We start from the raw sequence: 14,890 nt of genomic DNA, 5'->3' as shown, positions 1-14,890 counted from the left end.
ACATACAGGATGGTCCCCTCTGGCCCGCATGTGTTCTGCCGCCTGACTGCTCCGAGGCCTCATGGGGAGCTATAATGACAGCTGGTGACCACACCCCTACATCCCACCAACAGCCCAAGCGTGCTACTGGACTCGAAAACCTTTCGCCTGTGGTCCTTTGTTCAAACAGCAACTCTGTCCTTGTCCCACAAGAGGGGACAGCTGATATGCAGAGCCAGGGACAGGACACATGACAGTCATGGGCCCAGGACTCATGTGGCAGTCCTCCCAGCACGCACCCTGTCCTCCGTGTGTGAGCCTCTCCATCGGCCCCACTTTCTGGTTATTGCTGTGAACTGATCTAACAACGACACTATGCAACACCTCACTCGGTCCCTATGCCCTCCCGTTCCGTGGTTCCTGGTGCAGCTTTCCCAGCAGTGTCCTTGGAGGCTACACTGCCACAGTCATTCCCTACCGACGAGCCTGCATTTCTAATACTCCAGGTGATGCTGACGCTGCTGGTCAGAGGACCAAGCTTTGAGGAGCAACAAGTATTTGCACAAAGCAGAGTAACAGCTTGGTCATCCCTGCAAGAGCTCAAGTGCCTGCAGACTCTGGCACGTGACACACATAGAGCTGGGGGTCAGAGGAAGGCCCCCACCCCCAGCCTCTGCTCCGGGCTCGGGAGGGGCTGCCTATCTGTGCGGGAGTCAGAGCCCCACGACCTTTGCTGAGCTCTCTGCTGGGGCAGGTGCGCAGACTGCCCATCCTCCTCTCTCCTCTGGCTCTCACCGCTGGCACGGACCAGGTGAACAACTTCAACCTATAATTTGGCGCTTACATGTTTTCCTTCTAAGTAGAGCCGGGAAAGTTTCACTATGAAAAGTATTCTAAGCAAAGCGAATATTAAGGAGTCTGTGTGATTACAGAAAGGGTTTACTGTGCGTGCCTAAGCTGGGCCTTTTCTTCGCTTCCAGTTTGCAAATACGAGCGTGTTTGTACATGCACGCAGCCAACAGCCCACTGGTTGTCCAGAGCTCGCCGCCACACTGTGGGGTGCTGGCCTTTAAGTCTTGGTTTGGGACAGGGATAGACCCAACACATCCAACCATTTTTCTTCCCAATTTTATCTTAATTTTTTAGGGAAATGAAAGCTCCCACCACCCAAGGGAACTGGGTAAAGCGGCAAACTAGGTCTCATCATCAAAACCTCTGACTACAGAAAACTGAAGTCACAGATCATTTTACCTTTGACAGTACAATTTCAACAGACTTTTGAAAAGAATAGCTCTCATCCCCAAAATAATCAAAAGCCCCTTTCTTCCCCTCTCCTTGCAAGGAGGAGGGTGTCCCTATAGGGTCCTTAATCAGGTCCTAGGAACTGTCACTCCAGGGGGCCGCATCATCGAGCCCAACTTGCAGGTCACAGAACAGCAATCTTTCCTCAGTGGGGTGCAGACAAGAGCCTCACAGGGCAGGTAGGCAGCCGGGGAGCTTTGTCCGGAAGGACCACACGAGGATCACAGATTTGTGATTTGGGGTCGGACTGCGGTATGTGCAAAAGTGCCACATCATCGAAGGGGCCTTAATTATTTCCTAGTTCCACAAAGAATTGGAGGCTGATTACAGAAATGCACAGCCGCGTAACGGGTGAAGGAATCCCAGTGAAAATAAATCAGGCTGTCGCTGGGTTCCCTCACTCTCTTCATCCACCACAGGCTCCCGACACCCTGCCCAGCTGGCGCAGGTCTGAAACAAGCAACGGTGCAACTTCAGCCCTCAGGCTGGCTACTTACTCTGATCTGCATAGTTTTTGGCCTTCAGTTCCAGCTGGCGGGTCTGAAACTCATAGTGTTCCACCTGGATTTGTAGCTCCTTCTTCTCTTGTTCCAAGGCATCTTCAAACTCAATGAATTTCTGCACACGGAAGGGAAAGAGCGGGCGTCACGAATATGGGATAGTCAGACGGCAGCAGCCCCTCTCAGAAGGGCATGGGCTTCAAGGACCGAAGTGAAAGACCAGGCTCAGGCCAGAAAACCTGCTCCCCTTCACGTCACATTGCCTGTCACCCTCTGCAGGCAAACCCTGACACACACCAGGGGGGCAAGAGGAGTGACTGACTCTGTAACCTTGTACCCAGCCATCCGGGAAGTCAACAAGGCCCAGAATTTAGACGCACCATTCTTGGTTTAATTTTGGAACTCAGTAAATTGTTAACAAGGCGCCCTGCATTTCCATTTTTGCACTGGGCCCCACAAATCAGGTAGCTGGTCCTTGTGCTAAGTTTCTGAGCAAAATTTTCACACCAAGTGAGAAAAAAGCTCTTGGAAAATAAAAGCAACTCTTGGAAAGTCATGGGAGGAGAACAAGCTTGACACTAAGAGCGGCTCGTGAAGCCAGCCTCTGGTGGGGGCGGGGATGGGCACTGGCTGCCACATAGACGCCACCAGCTACCACTCCCGTGACAGCCTCAAGGAGGAGCTGGTAACACCTCAATATTACAGAGCAGGAAAAAAGGCTACTATTGAGAAATTTCATCTGTAGTAAGAACTAGTATCAGCTGGGTTAAGACAAAAAGAGTTTCTCAGAAGATGTAATAAGAGACATTGCTGATTTCAGGTTTGGGGTATCTAGAAAGGTCGATTAACTTGGGTAGGCCACAGCTGCGTTTCCCGTAATAACTGCACCCAGTCCCCGCACCCTGACACTGGGCCCTGGAGACACTTCCTCTGACAGCAAGATTCAAAGGTCACTGTACTAAAAACCGCTGCGGGCCAGAGGCGGCTTCGGTCCAAAGGATGACTTGCTCTGCGCTGGGACTGGGAGGGCGGGAATCCCAGAGGAGGGGTGGGCAAGGGAAGACTTGGCTTCAGGAAGAAAGTCTGTACCAATGACATCACATGTAATTGAAGTAATGTGAAAAAATGCCCCGCAGCCGGGAAAAATAAGTGGTTTTGAATGACCATAGATGTAACAAACAGATGTAAAATGAACAAGTGCTCTTGACTGACTGGTAAGGATATTTTTTAAATCGGGCAACTGTAATTCCTATTACTTAAAAAACATTAAAAGAATGGCATAAACAACAAATGCTTTTGTACAAAAACCATATGAGAATATGAAGTTAAAAAGAAGAGTATTTTTTAAAACCCATAATTCTACCATCCACAGTCAGTTAAAATTGGGCAAGTCTGTGTGTGTGAGTGTATGAGTGTGTAGGGCGGACTGCGATCATTTTGCACACAGTATTTCGTGTCCGACTTATTCATTCATTTAAACTGGAGCACCTTTCTACATCAAGAAACAGACTCTGCCACTTCCATTTTTAATAGGTGTGTGTCCCACTGCTTGTGTACGTGAAGCACGGTTTACTCATTTGACGGCCTATGGTTCTTTAAAACGTCCATTGTTATCATCACTATTTGCATCTCTACCCAGTGACGTCCTACCATCGGAGGCTGCGGCTGCACACTGCTGCTGACTCTGCAGATGGGTATCCCAACTCCCGCGCCCCGCAGGGGGCTGGTCCCCTTTCCCAGAGCTCTCGCCACCTCTCCATATAGCGTAACGACACTGCTGCCAACCTGGCAGGTGGGAAAATGGCCTAGCATAATTCAGCTCCTTGATTGCTGGTAATATTGAACATTTTTTCATGCATTTTTCAAAATTAACATTTTGGTAATATATAGTAATTTCTCACATAATGTTGACAGCTTCTGTGACTTCAAGTGAAATAACATGTAACGAAGGCACTTCACCATAGGCTAATTGATATAAACAAGAGTTAAGTTCCTACAGCATCTGATCAATATGTTAACAATATGACTTTGAACAAAAGAGTGTTATTTCAGGGCCTGATGTATATTACTTCTTTTGTAACAGCTCATATGTCCTTTGGGCCTTTCCCACCAAATGTTCATATTTTTCTTAATGATTTGTAAGAACCTTTGTCCCACACCCATTCACAAATTTGTCGGTCTCATGTGCTGCAAGTACTTTCCCCAGGATGCAGTTGGTGTGCGGATATACAGAAGTTTGTTTACCTCTGAACTGTTTACTTATTTAACGAGCTATCTTTTCCTCATTGTTTGGAAATGCCACCTTTATCCTATGCTAAATTCTCATATATATTTCAATCTATTTCTGAGCTAGTACCAAAGGCTTGTACTGGTACAACATCCTTTAACAGCTGATACATATTCACCCTCTTTAAGTCTCCTTTTAAACATTTTTTTCTTGGTTATCCCCACTGGTTTATCCTTCTAGATTAACCTGAGAATCACCCTGAGTCACGTATTTATTTTTTGAATACGCATGTCGCCCATCAGAAAGCACCAGTTCTCTGGTCCTCGGGAAGAGGCCCCTATTTCTGATCACAAATGCTCAAGGATAGACGTGGGATGAGGTGAAAACCCACCCTGAGCCAGGGAAGAACTCTGTGATGGGGCAGCTGAAGCTGGGAGATGGAAAAATTTTAAAAGTGATCACTGTCCTACCTCAAGGAGGTTTTATGCAAAGAAAAGGGTTCTTTGGTGCTGCTGTCACTTCACTAGAAGTTTTTCCAATCTATATTTCATCATATTACCTGTATTTGATATTTGGGAGTCAGCTAAAAAGATTTTCAAACTAAAGACAATGTAAGAAAACCCACCTCCAGTTTCTTAAGGTCAGACAGACTTTTAAAAATATTTTACTTATTTTATTTTTAGACGGAGGAGAAGGGAGGGAGAAAAGAGAAGGAGAGAAACATCAACGTGTGGTTGCCTCTCGTGCGCCCCCTACTGGGGACCTGGCCCACAACCCAGGAATGTGCCCTGACTGGGAATCGAACCCATTACGCTTTGGTTCACACAGGCTGGCGCTCAATCCACTGAGCCACACCAGCCAGGGCCAGACAGACTTTTCTAAATCTATCCAGATAGTGATCATTAAAATCCAACATAGGTGACAGTGCCAAAAAGTCTTGTCATGCCAAAAAATCCACATGCCTATATATTCCTGATGAAGTTGGCCCCAAACCGGTCACATGCAGAAATCCTCTGACTATGGTATTTTAAGGCCTTTCAGCATCAGGAAATACAGAGACATTAGCCTAGAGAGACAACATCTATGTAAGCTGTGCACATGGACAGCCTCAAGGCCAAAGGCAAAGACACAGTAGCGGCAGGGAGATGGACCCCACTGGGGGGGTTGACACATAGGATATCTGTTGTTCCCTGGCCACATGGAATCCTGGTGCCAAAGAGATGGTCCCCAGGGGCAGAAAATACTCAGACCTTAGTAACCGATGTCCTGTCCACCCTCTAGGCACTACCAGCTGACAGGGACACGAGTGCCCATGGGGAGCAACCCCCTACATGAACAAAAAGCCCCAAGAAACCCACAAGGGACTACCAGCAGCCTCAAGAGGACCCTGGCCTTGGCCAGCCTCACCCTCCCTGCCAGGTTCCAAGGGCGCCTAAGCCGGGTGAGGACCAGTGCTGTCCAGTGTGACAGCCTTCCCAGTCTCAGAGGTGAGCATCTTATCAGAGCCAATGACAAGGGACCCTTAGGAGCTCCGAGTTTAAGAAAATGTTACCAACAATATATGGTGCTCTACAGCTTAAAAGAAATTCTCCTCTTTCTTCACCTCTTGAAAAAAAAAATTTCAATGTCATTAAGGTAATTTTAGTTAACAAAAATGCAAGCTAGCCGTTCAACCGTTACAGAATATGCGATGCAGCCCTCGTCAGGTATTATGAGGAGGAACTGACGTGAAGGAACAGTGCCTGGCCAAGCCTGAACATATACTTACGCTTTGCTTTTTACGAGGCCATGCTCAGGGCTACACTTGAGATGAAGTAAAAATTATCTTGACAAGTGAAGAGTCGTTGATGGGGCCGGAAATAAAGCAGAAGCTTTGTGTTGGTAGTTAAATAAGTACATGAGGAAAAGAAGTTGCAAATCCAAGCTCCCTTCCGAGCCAAGGGAGGGAGCTGCGGCAGTGGGGAGACGTGTCAGTAGGGGACTTTTAAACTGCATTAAAGTGAGGAAAATTCAAAAGATGTTTTCAAAGAAAAAAATATTTTTTATTTACAGATCACTTACTTTACATTTAAAAGAATCAAAGACTTTCAGTAGTGGGGGACAGTGTAGGGTGGACACTAAGTAAAGTCTACTAAGGAAGTCTTCTGTAAGAAAAGTAAAGAAAAGTAAAAAAAAGGTAGAAGCTGACTACAAGAAAACATGAATGGAACTGAGAAGAACAAAAATTAAACTCTCAGCATTCAGGTTGAGGGGGTCTGCGTGGTGCTCACTGGATTATAAGTATGTCTCGCCCTGACTCGTGTGGCTCAATTGGTTGGGCTCCATCCTGAAAAGCAAAATGTCTGTTCGATTCCCAGTCAGGGCACACGCCTGGGTTGCGGGTTTGGCCCCGGTTGGGGGTGTGTACCAGAGGCAACCCATCAACATTTCTCTCTCACATCGATGTTTCTCTTCCTCTGTCTCCCTTCCACATACTATGGATTTGAGTTTATTTGGAATTATCATCTGTCTAACCACGTCTATTCAAAATGTCATGTAGTACCTGAAAACCCACGGATGTTTAAGGTGACTTTTATGACAAACCTTGAAGTACCCCAAAAAGCAAGGACAGCAACCACACGACTGAAAACACACCGGCCGGCATGGCTTATCCCTAACGTCTACATGTTAGCTACCTAATTCCTACCTCCAAGACCGACATGCCACGGGAGTCCCTTTGCAGATTTGTTTTTAAGGTATAATTCCCTCCCCGACCCCACTAATAAAGTGCTACTTTAAGATTAAATTCAACCTTGGTTTTCAGAATTTGCTTTTTGGTGAATTCAAGGTACAAACTGAAATAACCTGAGTGCGGGCTCTTCCAAAATCTAGGAATCAAAGGAAGCTTTTCTCAGTATTGCAGGGACTAAGTCCATTCTTCCCCTTTTATACATAAAGGCAAAGTTAAGAAACTGACTTTTCATGTCAACTATAAAATCGTGACAACAGAAGCCAGTATTCCCAACTCCCAGAGAGCGCGAGCGCTTACCCGGTAAACACCCTCCGAGAATGGAACCATTAGAGCATGGGCGACTTTCCTAACTCAAGGTTATTTAATAGCAAAGTAATTACCATATTGAATTTAATTCTTCCCTCTTCTATGTCCCTTAGGCCAGGGTCACACACAGGAAAGAACTCAACTCTGGCTTGTCAGAAACGAACCCAACAGGAGCCAAAGACTTGTTCTTTGGGACTCAGTGGGTTGGGCATCATTCCACAAAATAAAAGGTCGCCGGTCCATTCCTGGCGAGACATATGCCTGGGGTGTGGGCCAGGGCCCCCAGTTCAGGACATGAAGGAGGCAACTGATTGACGTTTCTCTCCCTCCTTTCCCCTCTCTCTAAATATAAATAAATAAATAAATAAATAAATAAATAAATAAATCTTCTTTAAAAATCTTATTCTTTTGCATTATTGATCATTTAATTCCTTCTTGGGAGTGAGGGTGCAGAGTGAATTTCCAGAAGGGAAATGCTTTTGGGGGGTCTTTTATGTTAGGGCAGGCAGAGCGGTAAACACTTGGGATGCTTGGTGGAGGCCTCTGGCCTGGAGCAGACGCCCTTCTCCTGATGGCCAGTTCCCGGTACTGACAGTGACTTCCTGACTCGATCAAATATTCACCGAGGGCTCACGGGGGCGCAGAACTCTTAAGACCTCAAACCACAGATGCCCCTCTACAGCTTCCTTTCCCGTTTCTCACGCCTGCCACCGTTTAGATCTAGAATGCAGGTGAGCGGAGGAGGACAGGAGTGTGGGGGCCCTGGAATTACAAGAGCTGTCCCCGAGGCCCGCTGGGTGACACGCAGGAAAGGAAGAGCATTTCTGTAGTCAAGCATTAGACACATGTCTGAGAGACCGGGCCAACAGGCAGAAATCCAAGGACCTGGTTGAATTCACAAAAAAACAAAGGTTCCTCACGTTTCTGTTAAAGGTACTGCTGGTTCAGCACCTGCCTAATAAGAATCCCAACCAATGGCACTGGGTTAACTCACATTAATTTTCAAGAATCAGTAAGACAGAAAAAATGTATGTGTGAGTATATAAAATATTTATATATTATATATTTATTTATATACTATATATTAAATACTAACATACTTTATATATTAAACATAGCATATATATTATGTTTGGTCCATGGGGAAATAAGAAAAAGAAAGATAAAACTAAAATTGTTAAGTCCTGGCTGGTGTGGCTCAGTGGACTGAGTGCCAGCCTGTGAACCAAAGGGTCACCAGTTCAATTCCCAGTCAGGGCACATCCTGGGTTGCGGGCCAGGTCCCCAGTGGGAGCCTGCGAGAGGCAGCCACACAGTGATATTTCTTTCCCTCTCTTCCTCTCTCCCTTCCCTTCTGTCTAAAAATAAATAAATAAAATATTTTTTAAAAAACCATAAATGTCCCACCTTGGAAAGAATTTCCCCAGGGGCAAATTATTTTCAAGTAAATTGTATTCTCCAAAGCAATCTTAGTAGTTAACACTGGCTTCTTGTACAATTTAACAGGAGACATGCTAAGGATGCTTGTAGCGTGTCTTTCTGCAGACAAAGGCTCTTACCGAGAACTGAACACTGTAAACTTGAGACAGACCCACAGCCACATGCCCAAGCAAGCACCCAGGGGCTTTTGCCCTGATCTGGGTATTTGTTTCCTGAGAAGAGAGAAGTGGTAAGAAGGCTGGCATGGGTGAGGTCAGGGAATAGGAATCCAAGATGACGCAGAGTAGAAGTAATGGTACTCAGAGAGCGCAGAGAACCCAAGAGCTGGGTACGCACACCTAGGAAACTTTAATGAAAAGTACCCCTTTGAATTTGTCGCTGTTGATAATCCGAATTTAAACTTCCTAACCCCCATCTCCCCTGTCCCACTTAACTTGGCATTTCCCAAATCTCTTGCCCCTAAGAGGTGGTCCGCACTGAGACTATGCAGACTCTCAGAGTCTTGGCAAATATCTCATTTCCTTAGGGTGAGACTTTTTCACCGGGGGAATAAGGATTCTTTCTTAGGACACTGTAGTCCTGAAGCAGGCCACCAGCTGATTCTAGCCTCTCCAGAACAGGTTACTGTGGAAGTGCCGCGGGTACGGTGCTGACAGAGGCACGTTAAGGAGCAGGGAAGCTGTTACTCCACCAACAGGAGACCGGATAAACGCCCACACAATGGGACACCTCCTAGCACTAAAGGAATGAATAAATAAAAGGACACCTAGCAGCTACCTGGATGAACGTCAAAATCATTCTGCTGACTGAAAGAAGCTAGAAGAACGGAAAAAAGTATACGTTACAAGATTCCATTCACATAAAGTTATAAAAAATGCAAGTTAACCCACAGTGACAGAAAGCAGGCAGGTGATTCCCAGGGGTAGGAGAAGCAGGGAGAAGAGAGATTCCGGAGGGGCACCAGGAAACTTTGGGGGTGATGATGATCATCGTTATCTTGATTGTGGGGATGGTTTCTGGGTGTTAATGTGTCAAAACTCACACTTCAAACATGTACAGTGTAGTGCACTGACCTCAATGAAGTTGTTTCCAAGAAAGAAAGAAAAGAGAAAAAGAAAAGGAAGCCAAAGATTTAACTCTGGGTCATAAGCACCAGACAATTTGTAGGTTCTGGGATTTCCCACCAGACCTCTTCTCAGCCTTTCAAGGAATTTATCACCTCTGTTGTTTCCTAAATAGCTGGCAATCTTTTTTTTTTTTGGTTCATCTCACATAGTTTTTTCTGTCTGGTGTCCCATATCAAAAACCACTGCTTTGGGATCTGATCTCCCTTCTTTCTGGAACACGTTCACTGAAACAAAGAAAACAATCCATCTTTTAAGCATCTTCGTTTCCTGCCTGAAGCTGAGTAACAGAAATGTTTCCTGCCTGCCCTTAGAGAAGAGTGACTGAGCTCCTCTTGACTGGGACTCTCTTGAGTTTCCTGGATTTGCAGCACAATTTACAACAGCCAAGTGCTGGAAGCCACCTCAATGCCCATCAGTAAATGAATGGATCAAAAAACTGGTGCATTTACACAATGGAATTCTACACAGAGGAAGGAAGGAGTTCCTACTCTTTGTGACAACATGCATGGAACTGGAGAGCATTACGCTAAATAAAATAAGCCAGGCGGTGAGGGACAAATACCATAGGATCTCACCTTTAACTGGAACATAATGAACAAAAGAAAAAAGCAAGCAAAATATAACCAGAGACACTGAAATTAAGAACAATCTAACAATAGCCAGAGGAGAGAGGGAAAGGGATAGTGGGGAGAGGGGTTTTCAGGAACTACTATAAAGGACCCATGGACAAAACCAAGGGCGGGTGGAAGCAGGGGAGGGGGGTAGGTTTGGCCGGGTGGTAGGGGATAGTGGTGGTGGGTAAACAGAGACAACTGTAACTGAACAATAAAATAATTTTTTTTTTTTAAAAGAAAAGTGACAGCCTGACTGCGTTTGGCTGCGATGCCCAGTATGACAGTCCCCACCAATCACACGTGGTTGTCTACACTTACCCTAGTTAGAGCCACATTTGGAGTGTCAATGGCCCTGTGTGGCCATGGGCTACTGAATTAGGCAGCACAAAATGGAAATTTCCACCACCACAGAAAGTTGTATTGGACAGACGGCTGCTTCACACTCAAACTGCAGAAAAGAGTTCCTGACCTTCAGGAACTAAACAGACAGCTCAGTGTAAAGTGCACAGAGGTCGGGGAAAGCTGCTTTCCCCCTTGTACACACACACACACACACACACACACTGAGATGACCAGCATTTCTTTGGGGGGTGTGATCAGGGAGAAAAAAACCAGAAGGGCCCTGACCCTTGGTGAAGCAGGAAGCAGGTGTGGGGAGGCAGGTGCGGGCCAGCTGGGGCGATGGGAACCATTCGCTCTCAACATGCACTCATTGAAGCGGCCCGCGTCTGAATGTGCTCCGTGCAGTCCCTGTGCCCCATGTGCACAGGAGCCAGCCAGTGGTCTAGGCAGTGGGACCAACATGCAGAGGGGGTAGAAAGGAGTGTAAGAGCAGTGGGGCAGGGGTTCAAGCAGAAGGGGGTCCCCTCCTGGAAGTCCCTTTGTCTATTGAAAGTAGTCCCCATTCCTACCTTTCACTCTACAATCCATGTGCCCATTTTATCACTATCTGGATGTACGGCAGCACCCCCCAACATCTCCCCACCCGGGCGTCTGCCCCAGGACAGAAGGGAGCTAAATCCTGAGAGCGTGCAGCCAAGCCTGGCACTCAGGGTATTTTGTTGAGTGAGTAAATGGATGAGCAAGAGAGAGTGTGATCTGCTTCCACAGAAGTTCACTCCGGCTAGAGAAGGTTTGGGAGAGGGGAGAGAGTGGTTGGGGCGACCAATGTGATAGTGGCAACTGGAACCAGGATGGTACAATGAAGATTAAAAAAGGAAGGTATATTGCCCCGGCTGGTGTGGCTCAGTGGGTTAGAGCGTCATCCTGTAACTGAAAGGATGTGGGTTCGATCCCCAGTCCGGGTGCCAATCCCTAGTCTGGAAGTGTATGGAAGGCAAATAAATGATGTCTCTTCCTCACACTGATGTCTTTTTCTCTCTCCCTTCTTCCCTCTCTCTCTAAAAGCAATGAAAAAAATGTCCTTGGGTGAGGATTAAAAAAAAAAAAACATTTTTAAAAAAGAAGGCACATTAAAACTAAAATTTGGGCCAAAAGAATGCTGGAACTTAGTGAGCACCTAGATATGGGAGGTGATAAGGATGGCCACAGGGCCCTGACTTCTAAGGGAGCCCAGGAAACCAATGCCTGGAAATCCCTTTGTGTTGCTACGGACAGTGCTCCTGGCTTGGCCTCCTGCAGTTATCCTTTGGTGCATTTCCCGTCACCCTCCACCCTCAGCAATGACAGGAGCTTGAGAAAAGGAACCCTGTCTCACACTCGTGTGTCTCCTCCCCAACACCCATCTTGTGCACGGTAAAGATTTAAGAGATTCTTAGACAAGCTCAGCATCCCCTCTGGGGCGTCCTGAATCTCGGTATGAGGTCACATGAAAGCCACACTGAAGGACATCCTACAAAATAACGGGCCTGTGGTGTCACAATCACCAAGGTCATGAAAAGCAGAAAGTGAGGATCTGACCCAGAACCGGGGAGACCATGGGAACACACGGGTACCCGAAGGTTTTAGCAGAGTGAGAGGGAGGGACGGACAGAGAGCAATGTGGGAAAAAGTTCCCATCTGGGAATCTGGGTGAAAGGTATGATTTTTGCAACCTTGCTATGAATTGTTCCAAATAAAGAACTAGATATTAAATTTAATTTAGAAATCCCAGTTTTGGGAGAGCAAACTTGTACCAGTCCTTGACCCCACTGTCTATCTGCCACCGAGGTTCCTGCCACGGCAGGACAGGGCGCAGCAGCAGGGACAGGCCCCGGTATCGGAGTGGGCATCTCCCCACACGCTCGCCCTAGCTGCAAAGTGCCTCTCTTGGCTCTTGTACACCTATCTTTTTTTCCATTTTGGGGGGAGATTTTGGTGTACTCCTGGTCACTCTGGCACAGCTACACTGGACCAACATTTGGAGGCAACTAGGAAAGGCAGCTCAGGCCACCAAATCGTAATGGTTTCCTCTAAAACAAACACACAATTTTTAAAAACTGCTCCTAATACTACAACATGGCAGAAGAAGAAACCACATACCTTGTCCAAGCAGTGATGAATTTACTATGTGTAATGTGGGCAACAAGAAGAAAAACTTCTGATTCGATGTATCAATTCATTTATGAAAAAAGGCAAAATCATAATCTTTATGGAATAGGATTATGGCTTCCCCCCCACCTCCATCTTAATCCGATCCGAATGCTCTTCTATGACATGGATTGCTTTTATATAGCTAGGAAACAGTTTGGGGTCAAACTTCCCTCGAGTTGGATGCTTTTCTTACACAGTTCCAAATGCTGCAGTATCAGCAAACAGCCACACAGACATCTCTTCAACGGCATCTACTTGCGTTGCTTGTGATAAGTAGTAGTTTCCTCAGCTCAAAGAAGATTTTAAGGCAAATGATGGCTGCTAAACTCACGCCCGTCTCTCAAACATTTTTCCTCTCATCAGCTAAGTCCTTGACCATGGCAAGGAAGGGGGGGCTCTTTGCTGCCCAGGGAAACAGCACACGTGGGCCCTCCGCTTGTTCCCGTCTTGGGCTACTACTGAGGGGCATCTCCAGCTGTCCCAGTCAACTGCCCACTTCCAACCCTCTTTTCTCTTGGGAAAGAACTTGGATTTTTTAAATTTTTCAACATTTTTAGGCCTCTGTAGAAACTGCAGACGTCAGCAATAGGTCCAATTAGCTCTGCAAGCTTGAGTGATATTCACTGGTCTCAATTACAAGGGAAAAGCCCGCACAAGGAGAGACTAAGATGCCCAGTGCTTACCAACCAAAGCTGCCCTGAAAATCCATCACGGTGCTCCTCCCTGACTCCGCTACATCTGCCTCGCAGCAATTCTGCAGAAAAACAAGAGCCAGCGATGGGACTTGGCACTTAGGATGAAAGTGATTTGCCACGTCTGGCAACTCCACTCGCTTTCAGAGGTAGCCACTGCAGCCAGAGTGGGGAAGACTAGTCACCAGGTACGCAGCTCCCAAGGGCAGGGCGGACGCTTAAGCTTGCATCTGCGGACTCCCAGGCCCTCTCCCTGGACCCCACTATCTCTAGCTACCATTACTCCCATCGAACGAGCAGTCCTGGGACCAAGGAGCCACCCTAGGACCAGAACATACTTGCAATTTCTCACTGCTGTTATTACCGGCAAGAAGCAGAGGACAGGGTCGTTTGCTGTGTTCAAGACTTAAAAAAAAAAAAAAAAAAAAAAAAAAATCCTGAGGATTCTGTCTGCTCAGAAGGCTGCAGGCGGCTCAGGTTACCCGGCTCTGACTACGCCTTCCAGAGCACAGCGGTCGGGACGCCGGAGCTACTCTGTACCATGAACATGTCTGCAGCCTATGACATGCCAGCTCCTGTGTTACCAGACACACATCTGTGATCCCAATCCCTGCCTGGAAAAAGAGGCCAATCCACAAAGCAGTGGTCCTTTCCACAAAACTGAAAGTGAATGCCTGCTAGGTTTCATAAATGAGCTAGAAAGCCAAAATGGTTACAAGATTTCGCCGTTCTTTGTTTTTTTTTTCAGTTGTAACATCACCTGCAGTCTTTCCAAGGGTGGACATCTAATCACATCTAATCACAGCCGCGATGCTGGCTAGCCAGGCATTTGCTTCATGGCTCTCTGCTCAGGAGGCTCTGTGCAGTTTCTCCTAATAGCTGGGGCAATGGTGGGGTTTGGCCTTGAAGGCATTTTCCTCCAAACCCCAAGCACACCGCCCCCCAGCTCTTAGTCCAGGGGAGTGGAGGTGAGAGGTCAGAAGCACACTCGCTCGTGGTTGCACTTGAACTGCACAGTGCAGAGAAGAGACCTAATCTGTGCAGAACTAATCTTAAACTAGAGGTTATGATTCTTAGCCTTACGGTTGTCCATCTTGGTTTTCTCCCTTTAGTTCTTTCTCATCCACGAGGTTGACCCATAGGTACTGATGAAAGAAAACGAACCTACTTGAAACCTCAGTTAAGCATCCAATGGCCACCAACAGTGGTCAGAGAAGTGGAAGGAACTCCGCAGCACAAGAGAGGTGGCCATAGCCTCGTGGGTGGGTAAGGAGACCCCAGTGCTCCAGCCCTCAGGGGGTGCAGCTTTCTGATCTTCCACAGCAGCGTGATGAGGAAAGAACCTAAGCCAGGAGTCTGGGTCCTGCCCTGGCTCTCCCAAGGCTTGTGACCTTGGTATTTCCGAGACCCAGTTCCTTCCCCGGAACTCTAACCTCAAGG

General features: G+C 46.9%; 1 protein-coding gene across 16 annotated transcripts in view; it reads right to left on the bottom strand.

Moving 5' to 3' along the window:
• MAPK8IP3 (mitogen-activated protein kinase 8 interacting protein 3) overlaps positions 1 to 14,890 on the bottom strand; it is a 52,171-nt gene that overhangs the window by 35,183 nt on the left and 2,098 nt on the right. For all 16 annotated transcript variants that reach the window (XM_053928150.2, XM_053928164.2, XM_053928158.2 and 13 more), the window contains exon 2: positions 1,779 to 1,899. In XM_053928150.2, the coding sequence (XP_053784125.1) occupies positions 1,779 to 1,899 (121 nt within the window). The remainder of the gene's footprint in view (positions 1 to 1,778; positions 1,900 to 14,890) is intronic.

The sequence above is a fragment of the Desmodus rotundus genome, chromosome 1 (genome assembly GCF_022682495.2).
Source record: "Desmodus rotundus isolate HL8 chromosome 1, HLdesRot8A.1, whole genome shotgun sequence".
NCBI classification, from domain to species: domain Eukaryota; kingdom Metazoa; phylum Chordata; class Mammalia; order Chiroptera; family Phyllostomidae; genus Desmodus; species Desmodus rotundus.
This window is presented reverse-complemented; position numbering and strand designations above follow the sequence as displayed.